Genomic DNA, 22,180 nt, shown 5'->3' with positions numbered 1-22,180 from the left:
TATTCCTCTGTCATCTCTTCAGTAAGGTACTTCTCTGCCGTTAGTACTTTTGTAAATAGATGGTGCTTTCTCAGCTTTTCTCTTTAGTGCATGGCGGTAAGCTGTGCTGATTTTTCCAGTTGCCCCTTTCTTTTATACCCTTGATGACGTACCAATTTTACAATCTGATTGTTTTAACAACCAAGGACCAATCAGATTTAAACATGATTGGTTTTTGGTATCTAAGGGACTGGTTCAAATTAGTTGGCTAAATTCAAAAGCCTGGTGTGTTGGTGAAAACGCTGAAAATGTGTTGCTGGAAAAGCGCAGCAGGTCAGGCAGCATCCAAGGAACAGGAGAATCGACGTTTCAGGCATCAGCCCTTCTTCAGGTGAAAATGCTGCTTGGTCTGCTGGCCTTTCAATACGAATGTTTCAATTTCAGATGCTCTCTGTGTTACCTGCAAACCTACAATCTGCTTTTCACAGACATCCATTTAAACTACTAAGAACTGAGAAAACACTATCTTTTAAAGGGATCATGCATTGCTTTTCCAACCCCTAGAATTTTAAAATTTTTAGAATGGAGATTTAAAAAACTTCTTGAGCCAGAGAGTGGGGAATCTGTGGAATTGACTGATACAGAAGGCTGTGGAGGGCAGGTCATTGAGTATATTTAACACTGAGATAGATAAGTTCTTGGAGTATCAAGACAAAGTGGGAGAATGGGGTTGAGAAATTTATCAGCCATGATAGAGTCTGCTCTACCATTCAATGAACTGGATGGCCTAATTTCTGCTCCTATGTCTTATGGAACAACCATTCCTATCTTAACATGTAATTCCTTACATAACTGACTCTTCCCAGTTTTAATGGCCGAGAGATCTCATTCCTGAGGGCCTGGATTCCTTTCAATGCTAGATTAGTGGTGCTGGAAGAGCACAGCAGTTCAGGCAGCATCCGATGAGCAGTGAAATCGACGTTTCGGACAAAAGCCCTTCATCAGGAATAAATGCTGACAGCTAGGAGACTTCTGCAGTCCCACAATCTTTCACGTTTCTATGAACTAAACTTGGTTTGGACATTTCAACACAATTAACAGGTTACTCTTCTACTCAGATGAAACTGTTCTTCTGAACTGAAACCTGAATCATCTGAGCTGAACTCAAACATCTAGTGTCCCTGAACCACATATTGTTCTACATGTAAACACACTGTTAACACTTCATCAATTAGCTCCACAGGTACATTACTTACACAGTTAAAATACAAACAAAAGAAGAATTGGCTTTCATAGTTAAATTATTTTATTAAATACTTCATTGTAGCAGCATTTCATAAACAGAAAAAAAACAAACATTTTCATATGCCCTTCAGTGTGGAAACAGAACATTGGGTCTATGTTTCTGAGCACCATGGGACAATTTAGAATAGCCAATTCACTGAACCTACACATCTTTGGATTGTCGGAGGAAACCCACAGAGATACAGGGAGAATGTATAAACTCCACACAGACAGTCACCTGAGGCTGGAATTGAACCTAGGCTCCTGGTGCTATGAAGCAGTACTGCTAGCCACTGTGCTGCCCACACAATCTCCAATGCTACCCACAATCCAGGAGAAAGGAACAATCTAGTGATACAGAGAACTGAAGTTTTTTGCTGCAGCAGAGAGAAAGCTGGATATATCGGTTCAACTCAACTTCACCCTGGCAATGTTTATCTACAATCTCCACCATGGGGGAGAAGGTGCAGAAGCCTGAACACATGCACCAGCCGGTTTTGAAACACTTACTACCCTACTGTTGTTAGAATACTGAATGGACTCACAAACTCTTAACATTTGCCTGTACCGTGTTTTTGTTTTTGCTGCTATTTACCTATTATTTACTTACCTATGCTACAGGCAGATCACAGAGTTAAGTAGTATAGATAGTAAGTAATAGGTAAACAGCAGCAAAAACGAAAACACAGGTACAGGTGAATGTTAAGAGTTTGAGAGTCCATTCAGTATTCTAACAACAGTAGGGTAGTAAGTGTTTTGAAACCGGCTGGTGCATGTGTTCAGGCTTCTGTACCTTCTCCCAGATGGTAGAGATTGTGGAAAAACATTGCCAGGGTGGGATGGATCTTGGGAGAATACTGGTGGCCTTTCCTTGACAGCGGGCCTGGTAGATGGATTCTCTCGATGGGAAGTTGGCCTCTGTGATTGTCTGGGCTGAGTTTGACAGGAGCTAGGACGCCAATCTGAATCCACTTTGACAGTTAAACCTCACTAAGTGGAGGTTATTATTGCACCAATCTATGCCAGCTGTCCATGGAACAGTTACTCCTGTGTTTCTTTGGTGTACGGGATTGTAATTTTCCTGCCATTAAACAGGGAAATGCTCTGTCCCTTGGTCTCTCACTGTTTCTCCTTTTAGAGTCATAGAGATGTGCAGCATGGAAACAGACAAGATATCCTAACCTAATTTAGTCCCATTTGCTAGCACTTGGCCCATATCCCTCTAAACCCTTCCTATTCATATACCCATCCAGATACCTTTTAATTGTACCAACCCCACCACTTCCTCTGGCAGCTCATTCCATACATGCACCACCCTCTGTATGAAAACGTTGCCCCTTGGGTCTCTTTTATATCTTTCCCCTCTCACCCTAAACCTATGCCCTCTAGTTCTGAACTCCCCCGCCCCAGGGAAAAGACCTGGTCTATTTATCCTATCCATGTCTCTCATAATTTTATAAACCTCTATTAGGTCACCCCTCAGCCTCTGACACTCCAGGAAAAACAGCCCCTCTTGCACCCTTTCCCTTTCCAGCCCCACAGTCACTTCCCATCCTTGGTAGCTCCCTGGACCAATGTGTACGGTGTTGCTGATACTACATGTTCTGGGAGTCTACCCTCAGCAGGAATATTACAGCTGGCAGGATTTCTAAGTTCAGCAAAGTGGATTCAGATTTGGCATAATGATTTGAAATTATGTGCTTTACTGCACATTTTCCAAACCGACAGCTATCATTTCATCTTGGTTCTTCTCGACCTTCTTCAGACCGAGGATGTGAGACCTGTTTGCTACTTCAGTGCAGAGGAACCATCCGAGCGCCCAGGCAGATTCAAACTGAGAATATGTGTTGTCAAACGTCTGCTGGTAAAAGATGATGTTCTTCATGTTGTCTTCAACATTTTTTGGGGCACTGCCTTCCTAGATGAAACACAATTTTAAAATTAAAAGTCATTCCAATTGAGCAGATCAAATCATCATTAATGGTCCAGATAAGGCTGGTCTGGAGTAGCAGGTGAGGACTCCTTCTGCAGGCTTCAGCTCAAACATCTCTTTGAAGAATTCACATCACTCACTTCAAGATAGGAGCAGCAGAGCACGCAGCCTATCCTGTCAACCAATTGACATATCTTTAATCAGGTTAAGGAATTCTATTCCTAAGCACAATTAGACAAAAATAAACTCTGCTATCTTCCTCCATATTTTCAAAAGGAATCTTTGAGAGCTAACTCCACCCAGACACTGCATCCACTCTTACATTGCAATAAGAAAAGTTGAAATTCCAGAACTTCTCATGTGTTCGCATGTATGTGAGTAAATGAGTGAATGTGTATGTCTGAGAGTGCAGAGAGTGAGCGATATAAGGGGGAAGGATACTGAGGTTGAAGACATTTTTGTAGGATTCCAGACACAGGATAAAGATTTAACCTACACATCCCAAGATGTGATGAGACAATTCACCATGGCCAATCTACCCAACCTGCATATCTTTGGACTGTGGGAGGAAACCAGGGCATCCAGAGGAAACCCACACAGACAGTCACCTGAGTCTGACTTTGTTCTCCTGACTCCATTTCCCTCCTGTCTCCCTTTAACCTTTGACCCCCCTTACTAATCAAAAACCTATCTGTCTCTGTCTTAAACAAACTCAATGACATGGCCTCCACAGCCTTCTGCAGTAATGCATTCTGCAGAGTCACCACCCTCTGGCTGAAGAAATTCCTCTTCCTCTGAGTTCTAGAGGGTTGTTCCTTCACTCTGAGGCTGTGCCTCAGGTCCTAGTCTCTCCTATTAGTGGAAACATCTTCTCCATGTCCACTCTGTCCAGATCTCTCAGTATTCTGGAAGTTTCAATTAGATCCACTCCCCCCCCCACCATCCTTCTTAACTCACCCAGTACAGACCCAGAATCCTCAACCAGTCCTCATATATCAAGTCCTCTATCCCCATCCTGTAAACCTCATCTGGGCCCCCTCCAAGACCTGTACTTTCTTCCCTAGATACAAGGTCCAAAACTGATCACAATATTCCAAACGTCGCCTGACCAGAACCTTGTACAGCCTCAGCTGTTCAGCTCTGCTGTTGTATTTGTGGCCTTCTTAAAATTAATACCAACATTGCATTGGCCTTCCTAACAGCTATGAGAACCTGCACATTAACCTTAAGAGAATCCTGAACTAGGATTCCCAAATACCTTTGTGCTTCAGATTTCTGAAAATCCAAATAGATCAATCCACTGGCTCTCCATTGTCAAATTTGCTTGCTACCTAATCAAAGAATTCCAACAGGTTTGTCAGGCGTGACCACCCCTTGATGAAGCTGTGCTGACTCGGCCCTATTTTACCACATACATTGAAATACTTTGCAATTGCGTCTCAAATAATGGACTCTAAAAACTTACCAATGTCTGAGGTCAGGCTAAACCACCTATCGTTTCCTGTCTCTGCCTCCCTCCCTTCTCTAAAAGGTTTGTTACCTTCACCATGTTACAGTCCTCTGGGACCTTCCCTGACTCCAGTGACTCCTGAAAGATCACCACCAATTTCTACAATCTCCTCAGCTATTGTCTGCCTTTGGACAGCATTGTGGGTGTCCCTACACACCACAGACAGCAGCTGTTTAAGAAACAAAAACAGAAAATGCTGGAGAAACTCAGTGAGTCTGGCAGCATCTATAGAGAGAGAAAAACAGAGTTAATGTTTTAGAGTCTAGTGACCCTTCTTCAGAATGGACTTCAAAACATTAACTCTGTTTTCTGTCTCCACAGATGCTGCCACACCAGCAAGTTCTACTTTTGTTTTGGATTTCCAGCATCTGCTGTTAGTTGTTTTAGTTTAGCAGTTCAAGACAGCAGCTCACCACTATCTTTTTAGGGATGGCAATAAATACACCCACATCTAATGAAGGAATAAAAGAAAGCTGTGTTCCTAGAAGAAACATCCTTTCAGCATCCACCCTGTCAAGTACCCTCAGGACCTCATGTGTTTCAAAAAGATCACCGCTCATTCTACTAACCCCCAATGAATACAGTCCCAATCTTTCCTCTTGAGATAACCACCAACCTCACCATCCCGAGAATTATAAAAATCCAAAATGGTATTTACCTTGAACTTCACAACCTTTCTGTCTCCTTCCTCAGTGCAGTACATGTGATAGTCTGATCCTGCAACTTTAATCTGGAATACGATGGGAATACCACGTGGCATCCTTTTGAGCAGCTGCGTTCGATACAACACCAGATTAAAATTGGTGCTATCATTTCCTGATGGAAGTAAGTTTGTGTTTGTTATTTCCAGAAAACATACACTTTTAATATATTGCAAAATATTTAATTATTGTGAGTTTACTTTTTTTTAACGTGCATTTTTATAGAAGTATTTTTCTAATCTTCCAGTTGTTTGCAGAGGACTCATTATTCAATATCATGTTGCACCCAGATTATCATCAGTGCAGTTCTTAAATGTTAGGACTCACTGGACCCAAAACTTTAAGTTTGCTTTCTCTGCATTGATGCTACCAGACCTGCTGAGTTTCTCCAGCATCTGCAGTTCTTTGTTCTGCTTTCTGCTCTGAAGGGTGTGTTGTGAGGTGGTACTGGGTCTTTTAAGCTCAGAAACAAGAATAGAAATTGCTGGAGAAACTCAACAGGTCTGGCAACATCTGTGGAGAGAGAAAACAAAGTTTACTTTTCAGGTCCCAGTGACCCTTCTTCAGAATGTTTAAGCCCAGATAGTTTGTAGAGTTGTGCAGTTCAGAATGGTCTTTCTGTCCATACCAGCTCATGGTTACAGTTTTCCAATTTGTCTCGCTCCCCAACTCTTTCCCAGAGCTTCATGTTAGCTTTTCATGTTAGCAAAACAACTTGCAATGAATATTACACCCTTAACATAACCAAACATCCCAAAACAATTCACAGGAGAATTATAAAACAAAGTATTGTACCAAGCCACATAATAAATTGGGGCAGATCACCTAAAACTTGGCCAAAGAGGTGGGTTTTAAAGGAACAACAGCAATGAAGAGATGACAAACGATATCGGAAGGGTAGATATACAATCCCTTTTGAAAGTTATTATTGAAATGCTTCCATTGTTCTCTCAGGCAATGCATTCCAGATCTTTATAACTTGATGAGCTAAATAAAGAAAATTCTCCTACCTTCTCTCTGTCTCTTTTGCCAGTTCCACCTTCACTCCCCTCTCATCTGGTGACCAAGGCAGAATTCTGGAGACTATTTCCCTCTCTCTCCACTGTTTCAGAACTCAGTTTTGAATTGTTTCTCCTCTTATTTACCTTTTGAGTAGAAAAGGTTAATCTCAGGTACTCCTTTTATCCTGATGTCAGTTCAAGCCAGCAGTTCCAATATGTGTCGAGTTTCTGAGAAAAACTAACCAAAACTTAGGAAGTGACCAAAAAGAGTGCTGAACAAGCAACAAAAACAAGGTTAAAACTTGGAGATTCATCACTGAAGACTAAGGTGTTGGTACGGTAACCTAATTCTGAGGAACCATTAAAAGCAAGGTTCACAAAGCGAGTACTCCAGACAGGAGAAACTAAGATCAGCGAGTGTGTCATCTAAGTATGTTAGATAGACACCATGGAAGATAAAATCATCAGGACAGAGTGGTAAAAGAAGTAGTGAATTAAAAATTTCAAAACAATGAGATTAAATCAGAAATTGAAAGTCTAAAGGAAACACTCCAGTATTTAGGTTGGGGGCTGCATGAAAAGTTAGCTGAAATATTATGCTATTTCCTGTAAAACTGATGAAGTGACTTACAAAAGCTATTACAGCCTCATAAATCAACTGATGTAAAAAGGCCAGCAAAAATATCCTTGGCTATATATGATGTTAATGTAGGGAATATATTACCCATAAAACAACATCATTACAGACTCAATGAGAGAAGTAATGGAGTCATACAGATACACAGCTTGCTAAATTGAGAGAAGAGATCAAAATGGACAATGACATTATTAAACTTAGTCAAAGTAGCTCATCTATTGCATGGTGCCAAAACCAGATGGATCACAATGATCGTATATTGATTATCACAAAGCCAGTGTAGTAATAATGGTGGATTCATATTTGATTTTATGATTAGAGGACTGTATTGAAAGGATTTGACAGTCATGGTTTGTTTCAAAAATTGACATTAAAAGGATATTGGCAAGTTCCATTGCCCGATGTACCCAAAGAAAAATCAGTTTTTGTAACACTGGATGGACTTTATCAATGTAAAGTCATGTTATTTGCAATGAAAAATACACCAGCAAATTTTCAATGATTAACCAAAGTTATCACAGAATTGTATAAGTATGTTGCTTAGCTGTGCTCATCCAAACCTGGAGGGAACAATTACACCACTTGGACAAATTATTTGGCCAATTATGAAGAACCAATTTGGTCGTAAATTTGATTACAAATACATTTACCAAAGTAAAAGTGACTTCTTTGGTCGGACAATGGGACAATAAGCATAAATACAGGTTAAATTGAATTTTCTCATGGCTACAATAAAAAAATAGTTGCAATATATTGGCGCTAATGGATTGATTGGAAGTTTCTTCTGAAATTCAGCATCTTGGTGGCTCCTTTGACAATTTGTTTAAAACAAAAGACTAGAAACTTGAATGGACAAAAGAATGTCAGAGTAACTTTGATAATTCTAAAGCCATAATCACTACTGCATGGATTTTTAGCAATACCAAGGTATGAGAAGTCGCTTAACTTGCTGTAGATGCCAGCAATATCGCTGTTCATGCAGCGTTATTAAAACCACAGGGGGTCTAAATGGGATTTGAGTGACCAGACATTTTTAATAGAACATCTAACCTTACAGCGCAGGACAGGCCCTTCAGCCCTTGATGTTGTGCTGACCCGTGGAACCAATCTGAATCACATCTAACCCACACTATTCCATTCTTGCCTATCCAATGACCATTTAAATGCCCTTAAAGTTGGCGAGTCTACTACTGTTGCAGGCAGGGTGTTCCATGCCCCTACTACACTCTGAGTAAAGAAACTACCTCTGACATCCATCCTATATCTATCACCCCTCAATTTAAAGCTACACCTCCTCGTGTTAGCCATCACCATCCAAGGAAAAAGGCTCTCACTGTCCATCCTATCTAACCCTCTGATTATCTTGTACGTCTCAATTAGGTCACCTCTCAACCTTCTCTCTAACAAAAACAGCCTCAAGTCCCTCAGCCTTTCCTCGCAAGACCTTTCCTCCATACCAGGCAACATCCTAGTAAATTGCCTCTGAATCCTTTCTATTGCTTCCACATCCTTTCTGTAATGAGATGGCCAGAACTGTACACAATACTTCAAGTGCAGCTGCAACAGAGTTTTGTATAGCTGCAGCATGGTTCCGAAGCTTAATCCCTCTACTAATAAAAGCTAACACACCGTTTGCCTTCTTAACAACCCTATAAACTTGGATAGCACTTTCAGGGATCTATGTATATGGACACGAGATCTCTCTGCTCAAAAACACGACCAAATATCCCAAATTAGCCCAGTACTCTGCATTTCTGTTACTCCTTCCAAAATGAATCACTTTACACTTTTCCACATTAAACTCATTTTAGAAGAACATAGAAGAATACAGCACAGTACAGGCCCTTCAGCCCTCGATGTTGCGCCGATCAAAGCCCACCTAACCTACACTAACCCACTATCCTCCATATACCTATCCAATGCCCGCTTAAATACCCATAAAGAGGGAGAGTCCACTACTGCTACTGGCAGGGCATTCCATGAACTTACGACTCGCTGAGTGAAGAACCTACCCCTAACATCAGTCCTATATCTACCCCCCCTTAATTTAAAGCTATGCCCCCTTGTAATAGCTGACTCCATACGTGGAAAAAGGTTCTCACTGTCAACCCTATCTAACCCCCTAATCATCTTGTACACGTCTATCAAATCACCCCTAAACCTTCTTTTCTCCAATGAAAACAACCCCAAGTGCCTCAGCCTTTCCTCATAGGATTTTCCTACCATACCAGGCAACATCCTGGTAAACTTCCTCTGCACCCGTTCCAGTGCCTCCACATCCTTCCTATAGTATGGCGACCAAAACTGCACACAATATTCCAGATGCGGCCGCACCAGAGTCTTATACAACTGCAGCATGACCTCAGGACTCCGGAACTCAATTCCTCTACCAATAAAAGCCAGTACGCCATATGCCTTCTTCACTGCACTATTTACCTGGGTGGCAACTTTCAGAGATCTGTGTACATGGACACCAAGATCCCTCTGCTCTTCCACACTACCAAGTAGTCTACCATTAGCCCAGTAATCCATCTTTTTATTACTCTTACCAAAGTGAATCACTTCACACTTAGCTACATTGAACTCCATTTGCCACCTTTCTGCCCAGCTCTGCAGCTTCTCTATATCCCGCTGTAACCTGCCATATCCTTCCTCACTGTCTACAACTCCTCCGACTTTCGTATCATCCGCAAACTTGCTCACCCAACCTTCTAACCCTTCCTCCAGGTCATTTATAAAAATGACAAACAGCAATGGTCCCAAAACAGATCCTTGCGGAACACCGCTAGTGACGGCACTCCAAGATGAACCTTTGCCATCAACTACTACCCTCTGTCTTCTTCCAGAGAGCCAATTCCTAATCCAAACCTCCAACTCACCCTCAATGCCATATCTCTGTATTTTCTGCAGTAGCCTACCATGGAGGACCTTATCAAACGCCTTACTAAAATCCATATATACCACATCTACCGCTTTCCCCTCATCTACCTCCTTAGTCACCTTCTCAAAGAATTCAATAAGGTTTGTGAGGCACGACCTGCCCTTCACAAAACCATGCTGACTATCCTTGATCACATCATTCTTATCCAGATGTGCATAAATCCTATCCCTTACAATTCTCTCTAAGACTTTGCCCACAACAGAAGTGAGACTCACTGGCCTATAGTTACTAGGATTATCCCTACTCCCCTTCTTGAACAAGGGAACCACGTTTGCTAGCCTCCAGTCCTCTGGCACTACTCCTGTCGACAAAGAGGACACAAAAATCAAGGCCAATGGCTCTGCAATCTCCTCCCTTGCTTCCCAGAGAATCCTAGGATAAATGCCATCAGGCCCAGGGGACTTATCTATTTTCACCCTTGCCAGAATTTCCAACACCTCTTCTCTACATATCTCAAAGCCATCCATTCTACTTATTCGTGCCTCAGTATTCATATCGACAACAATGTCCTGTTCCTGAGTGAATACTGACGAAAAGTATTCATTCAGCGCCTCCCCAATCTCTTCAGCCTCCACACGCAACTTCCCATTACTATCCTTGATTGGACCTATTCCTTCCCTAGTCATTCTTTTATTCCTAACATACCTATAGAAAGCCTTAGGGTTTTCCCTAATCCTACCAACTAAGGACCTTTCATGTCCCCTCCTTGCTGCTCTAAGCTCTCTCTTCAGGCCCTTCCGGGCTACCTTATAACTCTCAATTGCCCCTATTGAACCTTCACGCCTCATCTTTACAAAGGCCGCCCTCTTCCATTTAACAAGGGATTCCAACTCCTTATTAAACCACGGCTCCCTCACACGACCCTTTCCTCCCTGCCTGATAGGTACGTACTTATCAAGGACACTCAATAGTTGCTCCTTGAACAAGTTCCACATATCAATTACGCTCTTGCCTTGGAATCTACTTTTCCAATCCACACATCCTAAGTCATGCTTCAACGCATCATAATTTCCCTGCCCCCAGCTATAACTCTTGCCCTGTAGTACACACTTATCCCTCTCCATCATTAGAGTAAAAATCACCGAATTGTGGTCACTGTCCCCAAAGTGCTCACCGACCTCTAGTTCTAATGCCTGGCCTGGTTCGTTACCCAGAACCAAATCCAGTATGGCCTCACCTCTTGTTGGCTTATCTACATATTGTGTCAGGAAACTCTCCTGCACACATTGCACAAACACTGACCCATCTAACGAACTTGAGCTATAGCTTTCCCAATCAATATCAGGAAAGTTAAAGTCTCCCATAACAATCACCCTATTACTGTCACTCTTCTCCTGAATCATCTTCGCAATCCTTTCTTCAACGATTCTAGGACTATTAGGAGGCCTGTAAAAGACTCCTAACAGGGTGACCTCACCTCTCCTATTCCTAACCTCAACCCAAACTACCTCAGATGGCGAGTCTTCATCCATCGTCCTTTCCACCGCTGTAATACTATCTTTGACAAGCAATGCCACACCTCCCCCTCTTTTACCCCCACCTCTGACCCTACTAAAACATTTAAACCCTGGAACCTGCAACAGCCAATCCTGTCCCTGATCTAGCCACGTCTCCGTAATAGCCACAACATCGAAGTCCCAGGTACCAACCCACGCTGCGAGTTCACCTACCTTATTTCGTATACTTCTGGCATTAAAGTATACACACTTCAAGCCACTCTTCTGTTTACAGGCACCTTCCTTTAAGATTGATGCCATATTCCTAACCTCCCTACACTCCAGGTCCTGCACCCTAAAGCTACAGTCTGGGTTCCCATGCCCCTGCCACCTCTCAGCCCAGCTCTGCAGCTTATCTATGTAACCTACAACATCCTTTGTCGCAATTCACAACTCTATCGACCTTAGTGTCATCCGCAAATTTACTAAGCTATCCTTCTACACCCTCATCCAGGTCTTTTATAAAAATGACAAACAGCAGTGGCCCCAAAACAGATCCTTGCGGCACACCACTAGTAACTGAGCCCCAGGATGAACCACCACCCTCTGTTTTCTTTCAGCTAGCCAATTTCTGATTCAAACCACTAAATCACCCTCAATCCCATGCCTCTGTATTTTGTGCAATAGCCTACCGTGGGGAAGATTATCAAATGCCTTACTAAAATCCATATAAACCACATCAACCGCTTTACCCTCATCCACCTTCTCAAAGTACTCAATAACGTTTGTGAGGCACGACTCACCCTTCACAAAACAATGTTGACTAGCACTAATCAACTTTATTCTTTTCTAGATGATTATAAATCCTATCTCTTATAATCTTTTCCAACACTTTACCCACAACTGAAATAAGACTCACTGGTCTATTATTGTCTCTAGTCCCCTTCTTGAACAAGGGAACAACTTTGCTATCCTCCAAGGCTTCTGGCACTATTCCTGTAGATCTTTTCTCACAAGCTAAACTCATGCCAGTAGAAATATTCAACTCTGGAAAAAGACATTTTGAGTTTGATATTGGCTGTACAACACTTTGCAGTCTACAAAGATTGTTATTTATAAAGTCAATAATCCTTTTTTTAAGTGATATTTCATACCAATAGCTTGGTTCTGTTTCATTGGAATTTACTGCTATGAGCATACAATTTAAAAATGATTCAAGTAGCTGGAAGAAATACTATTATAGTAGATCATTTATAAACAGCAAATATGAAAGAAAATCAATACAATAATCAAAATGGACTTGTGTAGAATAAGAACTGTTTAAACGTTCTTATGTAACATGAATATTGTTACTGTCAAAGTAAAACATGTATAAATAGAACAGGTAAAGTGAATAGCAACTTTGATCAGAAAACAAAATTGCTTTTTAAAGATACCTTTTGGTTTTTTTCCCTTTTCTGCAGAAGGGTGTGGAGTTTCCCAAGTTATTTTATCACAAAAGTGGACAGAATCAGATATAGTTATTAAGTTTTTTATTTGTATTTATATATTATATATAAAACCATAAGAAGTAGGAATGAAAGTTGGACATTTAGCCTGTCAAGTCTGCTTCACCAGTCAAATAGGAAATATACTTCATATCCAATTACCCACCTTTTCCCCATAACCTTAGATTCTTGATCAATCGAGAACCAATCTGTTCAGCCTTACATATACACAAAGACTCTGTCTCCACAGCTCTCTATGGCAAGGAGTTCCAAAGACTCACAACTCTCTGAGAGAAGAAATTTCTCCTCATCTCAGTCTTAAATTGGCACCCTTTATTCTGAGACTGTGCCCTCTAGTTGTAAACTCTCCCGTGAGGGGAACCATCCTCTCAGCATTTATCCCGTCAAGCCCTTAAGAACCCTACATGTTTATTTTAAACTCCAGTGAGTAGAGTCACAACCTGATTAACCTTTGCTCATGCTAATCACTGTGCCACCCAAAGTATGGGTGCCCAGCTGACACTCAAATAATGTAAGATACTTCGCTTTTTTTCCCCTTTTGGGTGGAATAGACATTTATGTTATTACATTAAAGTACACTGGCAGCCTTGTTAGTTAAAAACAATGACTGCAGATGCTGGAAACCAGATTCTGGATTAGTGGTGCTGGAAGAGCACAGCAGTTCAGGCAGCTTCCGAGGAGCAGTAAAATCGATGTTTAGGGCAAAAGCCCTTCATCAGGAATAAAGGCAGTGAGCCTGAAGGGTGGAGAGATAAGCTAGAGGAGGGTGGGGGTGGGGAGAAAGTAGCATTGAGTACAATAGGTGAGTGGGGGAGGGGATGAAGGTGATAGGTCAGAGAGGAGGGTGGAGTGGATAGGTGGAAAGGAAGATAGGCAGGTAGGACAAGTCAGGACAAGTCATGGGGACAGTGCTGAGCTGGAAGTTTGGAAGTAGGGTGAGGTGGGGGAAGGGGAAATGAGGAAACTGTTGAAGTCCACATTGATGCCCTGGGGTTGAAGTGTTCCGAGGCGGAAGATGAGGCGTTCTTCCTCCAGGCGTCTGGTGGTGAGGGAGCGGCGGTGAAGGAGGCCCAGGACCTCCATGTCCTCGGCAGAGTGGGAGGGGGAGTTGAAATGCTGGGCCACAAGGTGGTGTGGTTGATTGGTGCGGGTGTCCTGGAGATGTTCCCTAAAGCGCTCTGCTAGGAGGCATCCAGTCTCTCCAATGTAGAGGAGACCGGATCGGGACCAACAGATACGATAAATGATATTGGTGGATGTGCAGGTAAAACTTTGATGGATGTGGAAGGCTCCTTTAAGGCCTTGGATGGAGGTGAGGGAGGAGGTGTGGGCGCAGGTTTTGCAATTCCTGCAGTGGCAGGGGAAAGTGCCAGGATGGGAGGGTGGGGTGTAGGGGGGCGTGGACCTGACCAGGTAGTCACGGAGGGAACGGTCTTTGCAGAAGGCGGAAAGAGATGGGGAGGAAAATATATCCCTAGTGGTGGGGTGTTTTTGGAGGTGGCGGAAATGTCAGTGGATAATGTGGTTTATGCGAAGGTTGGTAGGGTGGAAGGTGAGCACCAGGGGCGTTCTGTCCTTGTTACAGTTGGAGGGATGGGGTCTGAGGGCGGAGGTGCAGGATGTAGACGAGATGCGTTGGAGGTCATCTTTAACCACGTGGGAAGGGAAATTGTGGTCTCTAAAGAAGGAGGCCATCTGGTGTGTTCTCTGGTGGAACTGGTCCTCCTGGGAGCAGATACGGCAGAGGCGGAGGAATTGGGAATACGGGATGGGATTTTTGCAAGAGGTAGGGTGGGAAGAGGTGTAATCCAGGTAGCTATGGGAGTCGGTGGGTTTGTAAAAAATGTCAGTGTCAAGTCGGTCGTCATTAATGGAGATGGAGAGGTCCAGGAAGGGGAGGGAGGTGTCAGAGATGGTCCAGGTAAATTTAAGGTCAGCTGGAATGTGTTGGTGAAGTTGATGAATTGCTCGACCTCCTCGCGGGAGCACGAGGTGGCGCCAATGCAGTCATCAATGTAGCGGAGGAAGAGGTGGGGAGTGGTGCCGGTGTAATTATGGAAGGTCGACTGTTCTACGTAGCCAACAAAGAGACAGGCATAGCTGGGGCCCATATGTGTGCCCATGGCTACCCCTTTGGTCTGGAGGAAGTGGGAGGATTCGAAGGAGAAATTGTTAAGGGTGAGGACCAGTTCGGCCAAACGAATGAGAGTGTCGGTGGAAGGGTACTGTTGGGAACATTGGGAGAGGAAAAAATGGAGGGCTTGGAGGCCCTGGTCATGGCAGATGGAGGTGTAGAGGGATTGGATATCCATGGTGAAGATGAGGCGTTGGGGGCTGAGGAAATGTTCAGTGACTGAACATCAGAGCAATCAAAATTGCAAAAATAGAACTCATGGTCTATAAAGCCAGGTTTCACTCTGAAATCTGAATTGTCCAGTATTGCCATCAGCAGGGATCAGAATATGTGCCCGAGATATGAAGGAGTAGTCACCATTGCTGGGGAGAGGAAGTTGGGGATATGGAATAGGCCTGAGCAGGAGGAACATGGTATTCTAAGTGGGTTTTATATCTGGAGAAGGTTGTGAGGTATGAAGGGGCCAAGGTCATGATAACAGATACAAGTTGATTCAGCAATTTATGAGAAAATATTGGCTTCTGACAAGCTCTGAGCACTAGCTCATTCTTACATTCAGGCACAAGATCAACCTTCCACTAGAAAGTTGAAGGAATGGTGATTTAGTAACAAGTCAGGATGCTGAGTGACTTGGAGGGGAACTTGCAAGTGGTTGCATTTCCATATATCTCCTGCTCTTCTCCTTCCAGGTGGTAAAGTTTTGAGTGTTTGGAAGATGCTGTTGAAATCTTGGTGAATTTCTGTAGTGCATCTTGTAGATGGTACATATTGCTGCTACTGTGAATTTTGAAAGTGGATGTGGAGCAAATTAAGCAGCTACTTTGTTCAGAATGGTGTTGAATTCCTTGAGCATTGTTGGAGCTGTACCGTCCAACCAAGTGGAGAATATTCCATCAAATGCCTAATGTGTGTCTTATAGATGTTGGAAAGGCTGTGTGGAGTCAGGAGGGGAGTTACTCACTGCAGGATTCCTAGAATCTGACCCGCTTGTGTAGAGGATATAATTATATGATAATTCTAGTTCAGTTCATGGTCAATGGTAGCCTTCAGGACGTTGACGGTGGGGGAATTCAGGTGATGGTAATGCCATTGTTAAAGTACGGAAAAATGCCTTGTAATACATCTCAAAGAAATGTACACATGGTGAATGATTTTAAAGTGGTGGGAGATTTACCACACTGATCAGAATGTGGAACAGGCCTGGCACTGTGACACAAGGAGATTGTTCAGTTTCTGGTCTCAATCTGTTTGGGAAATCAAAAGCTATCCTCATTATTCGGTTTATTCCTCACACCTTCCTCTAGCAAAGAGGGAAGTACTGTTTCCGATAGTGTCCCACACATATTTGTCTTCCAGTAACTTGCATCATTGCACAGAAATATAATGTTTAGGAGAACCACCACTCAGATTTATTGCTGAGTGGTCAAACAGTGAATCTCTGACAATGCAGAAGTACCCAATGACCTGTGACCACTCTTTTTTAAAAAAATTAGAGGTTTGTCAAAATTAACAGTTCTTGATATTCTTTCCTCTTGGGGAGACTGTCCTTACACTCCAGAGAGCAGACTGAGTGTTTAGCTACAGTTAAAAGGAAGGTTGGGTGAATGGAGTAAATAAAAACTGAAAAGAACTGTGGATACTGTAAATTAGAGACAAAAACAGAAGTTGCTGAAAAAGCTCAGCAGGTCTGGCAGCATCTGTGGAGAGAAACCAGAGTTAATGATTTGGGTCGAGTGAGCCTTCCTCAGAAAACCTGAGTTCTGAGGAAGGGTTTTTTGACCCGAAATGTTAACTTGGATTTCTCTCCACAGATGCTGCCAGACCCACTGAGCTTTTCCAGCAATTTCTACTTTTGTCTTGGATGAACGTAAGGTTGGGGATGGGAGCATGGGGATTGCAAATCTAAGGGGGCATAAATATAATATTCACTAATAAAACAGCAGGAAAAATTATCTTTATCCAGAAAGAATTCATCATGGGCAGGTGGGACTAGATTGAGTTGGGATATCTGGTCAGCATGGACAGGTTGGACCGAAGGGTCTGTTTCTGTGCTGTACATCTCTATGACTCTAAGAGGAACCTGCTAACATACAACATGCAGTAGCTGAAAGGAAAGTCCAAATTTGTTTAAAGGATAAAGTATGTGATTGTATGAGTGAAGAATGAATAGAATAATTTTCTGGTTGGATGCGATGAAGCAGGATGGGAGGAGCACAAATATCAGAGTTGATCTGTTGGGTTTAAGTGAACTGGAAAATTAAGTATAGGTCAGTTAAGGTGCAATGGCAGATATCCAAGGAGATATTACACAGAAAAGATACATTTGTGTAAGAAATGAAATGCATCCTTCTCTTTGTATATCTGTGGCTAACAAAGGGAAGTTAAAAATTATATATAGTTGAAAGAATAAGAATATCATACCAAAATGACGCCTGTCAAGTCAGAAGAGACCAATAATAATATTAAAACAGTAATAAAACTTTGAGGGAGAAGTTACAGTACAGGAAAAAGCTAGCTAGAAACATAAAACAGATAGTAACCTAAAGTCATTTTGAAAAAATTACAAGACTGGGTAGGGTGTGGGTCCTCAAGAGTTTGCGTGTAGGGAATTAGTCATGGCTAATGAGGAAATGGTGGATGGATTGAACTGATATTTGGTGTATGTTTTCACTGTACTATACCAGAAATAATGTTAAATCAGGAGTTCTGAGGAAGTGTCAGTTGACTCGAAACATTAACACTGATTTCTCTCCACAGATGCTGCCAGATCTGCTGAGCTTTTCCAGCAATTCCTGTTTCTGTTTCTGCTTTACAGCATCCGCAGTTCTTTTCGTTTTTATTGGATAAAGTGAATATGTGGTTGTGCTGAATTTAGATTTCCAGAAGGCATTTGGCAAGGATCCCAAATCAAAGATTACTAGGACAAAACAAGGGTTACTGGCATTGGGGCTAACATATCAAATCAGACAGAGGATTGCTTAGCCAACAGGCAACAGAAGAGTGGATATAATTGTGCCAATTTGTAGATAGCAGACATGATGAGTACTGACATCTTGATTATTTACAATTTATAAAACTGACTTGACTTTGGGTACTGATTGTAGATATTTTCTAATCAGTCTGTTCAGAGAAGTTATTACATACTGCTGGAGCAGGTGGGACTTGAGCACAGGCCTCCTGGTTCAGAAATAGGGACACAACCACTGCACATCAAGAGGAACAGACTTTTTCAATTAACCTGTTCAAATGTGTTATGACGCACCTTTGAAACATTTGGGACTTGAACCCAGATCTTCTGGTTGCTACATTTCCTGGTGACACCAAGATAGATAGGAAAGTAAGTTGTGAAGAGGGACATTAAAGAGCCTGCAAAAGGATAGAGATAGATTAAGAGAGCAGGCAAAACTTCTGAACATACAAAGTCGGAAATGTGTATTTGTACATTTTGCCAGGCAGAATAAAAATAAGCAATACGGTTTTAAAGAAGAGAGATTGCAGAATTTGGACCTATACGGGGATGCTTGTGCCCTACAACATGAATCACAGAAATAGCAGAGGGGTGACCTTACAGAGGTTTATAAAATCATGAGGGACATAGATAGAGTGAATAGCAAACATCTTTTTCTCAGGATAGAGGAGTCCAAAACTAGGTTTAAGGTGAGAAGGAAAAGATTTAAAAGGATCTAAGGGCCATTTTTTTCACACAGAGGGTGACCATGGCAACACGACACCTGGAGGAAGAACGCCTCATCTTCTGCCTAGGAACCCTCCAACCACAAGGGATGAATGCAGATTTCTCCAGCTTTCTCATGTCCCCTCCCCCCCCCTCCCCCCCCCCCCCCCCCACCTTATCTCAGTCCCAACCCTCGAACTCAGCACTACCTTCCTGACCTGCAATCTTCTTCCCGACCTCTCCGCCCCCACCCCCTCTCCGGCCTATCACCCTCACCTTGACCTCCTTCCACCTATCGCATTCCCAATGCCCCTCCCCCAAGTCCCTCCTCCCTACCTTTTATCTTAGCCTGCTTGGCACACCCTCCTCATTCCTGAAGAAGGGCTTATGCCCGAAACGTCGATTCTCCTGCTCCTTGGATGGTGCCTGACCTGCTGCGCTTTTCCAGCAACACATTTTTCAGCTCTGATCTCCAGCATTTGCAGTCCTCACTTTCTCCTAGAGGGTGGTGGGTGTATGGAATGAGCTGCCAGAGGAAGTGGTGGAGGCTGGTACAATTACAACATTTAAAAGGCATCGGATGGGTCTATGAATAGGAAGGGTTTACAGGGATATGGACCAAATGCTAGCAAAGGGACTAGATTAATTTAAGATATCTAGTCAGAATGGTCGAGTTGGACCAAAGGGTCTGTTTTTGTGCTGTACAATGCTATGACTCTACAATTGACTTGTTCCTGAGATAACAGTGTTCATTGTGAGGCCAAAGGTTAATCAAATATACGTTAAATATATAGTTATAGCCAAAGACAGGAGTAACAGAATATCCTTCCATTCAAAGAAATATATGTGATTAGGCAAATAATAGACTCTAAGAATGTATTTTTAAAGGTAACAGGAGAAAGATTTAAAAAAAGACATATGGGACAATTTTATTTTTACACAGACAGTGGTTCGTGTGTGGAATGAACTTCCAGAGGAAGTGGTAGACGTGGATACAGTTACATTTAAAACATAGATAAGCACATAAATAAGAAATGTCTGAAATGATATGGGCCAAGCGCAGGCAAGTGAGACTAGTTTAGTGACAGATTATGGTCAGCATGGATTGGGTGGTCTGAGAGTCCTGTTTCCGTGCTGTATGACTCTATGACTATGTTGGGACACAATCAATTAGGATGCTTTTCACAAAGACTGGCCCAAAAAGAGGGAAACACAAGTACTTGTTTAAAATACACATGTTTGATGGAATGCGTTGCCAAAAAATGACAGTGAAAGCAGATTCAATAATAATCTTTGAAGGAGAATATTCAGAAAATGTTTACAGGACTCTCAAGGGAGAGGTGGATAATGGTATTAGTTAGATTACTCATCTAAGGAAGTTGACTTGGAACAATAGTCAAAATGTTTTTTTGTCCCCAATGCTGTATAATTCCATGATGCAACTCTATATTCATTTTTTTTTAAAAAGTGAATTCAATAAGTAAACCTGTTTGTTCAGCAAATGTGCGATGGTCAAAGATTGGCACTGGCCCAGCATTTCCGTCCCTGTGGGCAATGAGTACTTCGCCATAAATATTCTTGATCATTTTCACAACGTCTTCTCTTTCGTATTTCTTAAAGTGATCACACTTAATACCTAGTAAAAGGAGGAGGGGGTGTGGGAACCGGAAAAAAAACAGACTTTTGTGAAGTGCAGAATGAATCATGGTAAGAAATAGCTAACCATGAACATTATGGCATTGCTTAGAACTTTAGAATTCACATTTGTGCAGTCTGAAACTGAGGAGCATTCAACAGCCACGTTATCATGTAAAGAAAGGACGCCTCTAAAAATCATAGCTATGAAAATATAAGGGGTAGATAATCTGGCCCATAGAACCTGTCCTGCCATTCAATAAAGTCACGGCTGAGAAACACATTCTTTCCTTACTCTCCACCCAATGAAAAACAGTCCACATTTTTTCTACTGTTGTCACATGCTCACAACAAGAATATTATTGCCACTAAAATGCAGGAAGAGGGAAGCATCAAAAACAAAGCTAAAGGCTGGAATTTCTGTCTGAAGGGAAGCTTAAGGAAAAAAAGCAAAAAAGGTGCAAGTAAGCGGAATCCAGACAAACAGCGACCAGAAATAAAACGGACATTCGATGAAATGAAATGGGAAGAGAGTCAGGCGGAGCTCTGGAGACCAGTTTAGATGTATTGGGACCGAATGGCCTGATCCTATGCCGTAAATATTTTAAGTTAGGGTTATTTTCTCTGCTAAAAATATCAGTTTGAATTTACAAAGGGATTTGAGGGAGTTGATCAAAAGATTTTCAGTGTGATGACTCAAACTCAGGTTTCCAGCGCTGTGCGGCAGCAGTGCTAATCTCAGAGCAGTGGCGGACATGGTGGCTCGGTGTTTGGCACTGCTATCTCACAGAGCTAGGATTCTGGGCTCGATTCCAGTCTCTGTCTGTGTGGAGTTTATACATTCTCCCACAGTCTGCAGATGCCCAGGTTGGGTAAACGCAGGATTACAGACAGAGGGTGGGTTTGGAGCGGGTAGGGAAGGCTCTTCGAAGACTGTGTGTGTGAGACAAGACTTTTTTTTTCTTCTTCAAAGGGTCGGTGTGGACTCGATGGACCGAATAGCCTGTTTGCGCAGTGAGAATTCTCTGAAAATGCATTCTCTTCGCAAATTACCTTGGACAAAAAGTCTGCCGCTTTTGTAAGTTTCCCATCACCTTTCGCTGTCTTTAGAGAGCTTGCGCCCTGCAGATTCGTACTGGTTTATTGCTGAGACCTGATGTTAACTGTTCAACAAGCTCCTTAATCACTCCCTCCCTCCCTCCAGCAAGTCACGCTGCCGTCTCCCGCGTTTATAACGTTCCCCTTATTTCAAAACTTCAAAGCTATATCAATCTATTCTTCATCCAATGGCAGAATGTGGGAAGGAGCGAATCGCTGAGACACATTACTGACCCGGGAGATCGGATGGAAGAGAATTTATTTTACACTTTCAGTTTAAAACCTACTTTTCCAACATCAATACTGGCTTTCTGACAAAGTCCGTTTTTATGTTCCCTGCACGTTCCCCCGGTAATAATTAATCTAGTTTAAAGCAAAATACTGCCCAACTCACTGTCTGATGTCATCTTGAGGTTCCCAGTTGCTCACACACCGCTTGCTTTCTCTCTCTCTCTCTCTCTCTGTGTGAATCTCTACATAGTGCCTAGCAGTTTGCGATCTTATATCTATCAGAACACCGAACTCGTTTTCTCAGACATGATTGCATCACTGTTTTTTCAGTTCCGAATTTTCTCTCTGTATTAAAAGGTTTTTTTTCTGAAAAATCCTTTCTGAATATAAACTGATAGGTAGTTGTCAAGTTGTGTGTAGGAATACGCATTTGAGAAAGAAAACCACAAAACCACATGAAAAACATCTTTGAAAAATCG

At 42.3% G+C, this 22,180-nt stretch overlaps 1 protein-coding gene across 1 annotated transcript; it reads right to left on the bottom strand.

Annotated features, from left to right (window-relative positions):
- Positions 1-2,085: 2,085 nt before the first annotated feature.
- On the bottom strand, positions 2,086-21,523 carry LOC140494009 (interleukin-18-like). Its single transcript, XM_072592941.1, has 4 exons — positions 21,426-21,523; positions 20,224-20,373; positions 5,365-5,522; positions 2,086-3,181 (listed from the first exon to the last, which is right to left on the bottom strand). The coding sequence occupies exons 2-4, from the start codon at positions 20,321-20,323 to the stop codon at positions 2,966-2,968; spliced, it is 474 nt and encodes a 157-aa protein (XP_072449042.1). The 5' UTR covers positions 20,324-20,373; positions 21,426-21,523; the 3' UTR covers positions 2,086-2,965.
- Positions 21,524-22,180: the final 657 nt, after the last annotated feature.

Source organism: Chiloscyllium punctatum, chromosome 23 (genome assembly GCF_047496795.1).
Source record: "Chiloscyllium punctatum isolate Juve2018m chromosome 23, sChiPun1.3, whole genome shotgun sequence".
NCBI lineage: Eukaryota > Metazoa > Chordata > Chondrichthyes > Orectolobiformes > Hemiscylliidae > Chiloscyllium > Chiloscyllium punctatum.
This window is presented reverse-complemented; position numbering and strand designations above follow the sequence as displayed.

Coding starts and splice junctions, on each gene's coding strand:
- LOC140494009 (XM_072592941.1), bottom strand. CDS start 20,323: ATGATCAAGAATATTTATGGCGAAGTACTCATTGCCCACAGGGACGGA. Junction 5,523..20,223: donor CACATTTGCTGAACAAACAG/GTTTACTTATTG, acceptor TACTTCCATCAG/GAAATGATAGCACCAATTTT. Junction 3,182..5,364: donor GAAAGGTTGTGAAGTTCAAG/GTAAATACCATT, acceptor TGTTTCATCTAG/GAAGGCAGTGCCCCAAAAAA.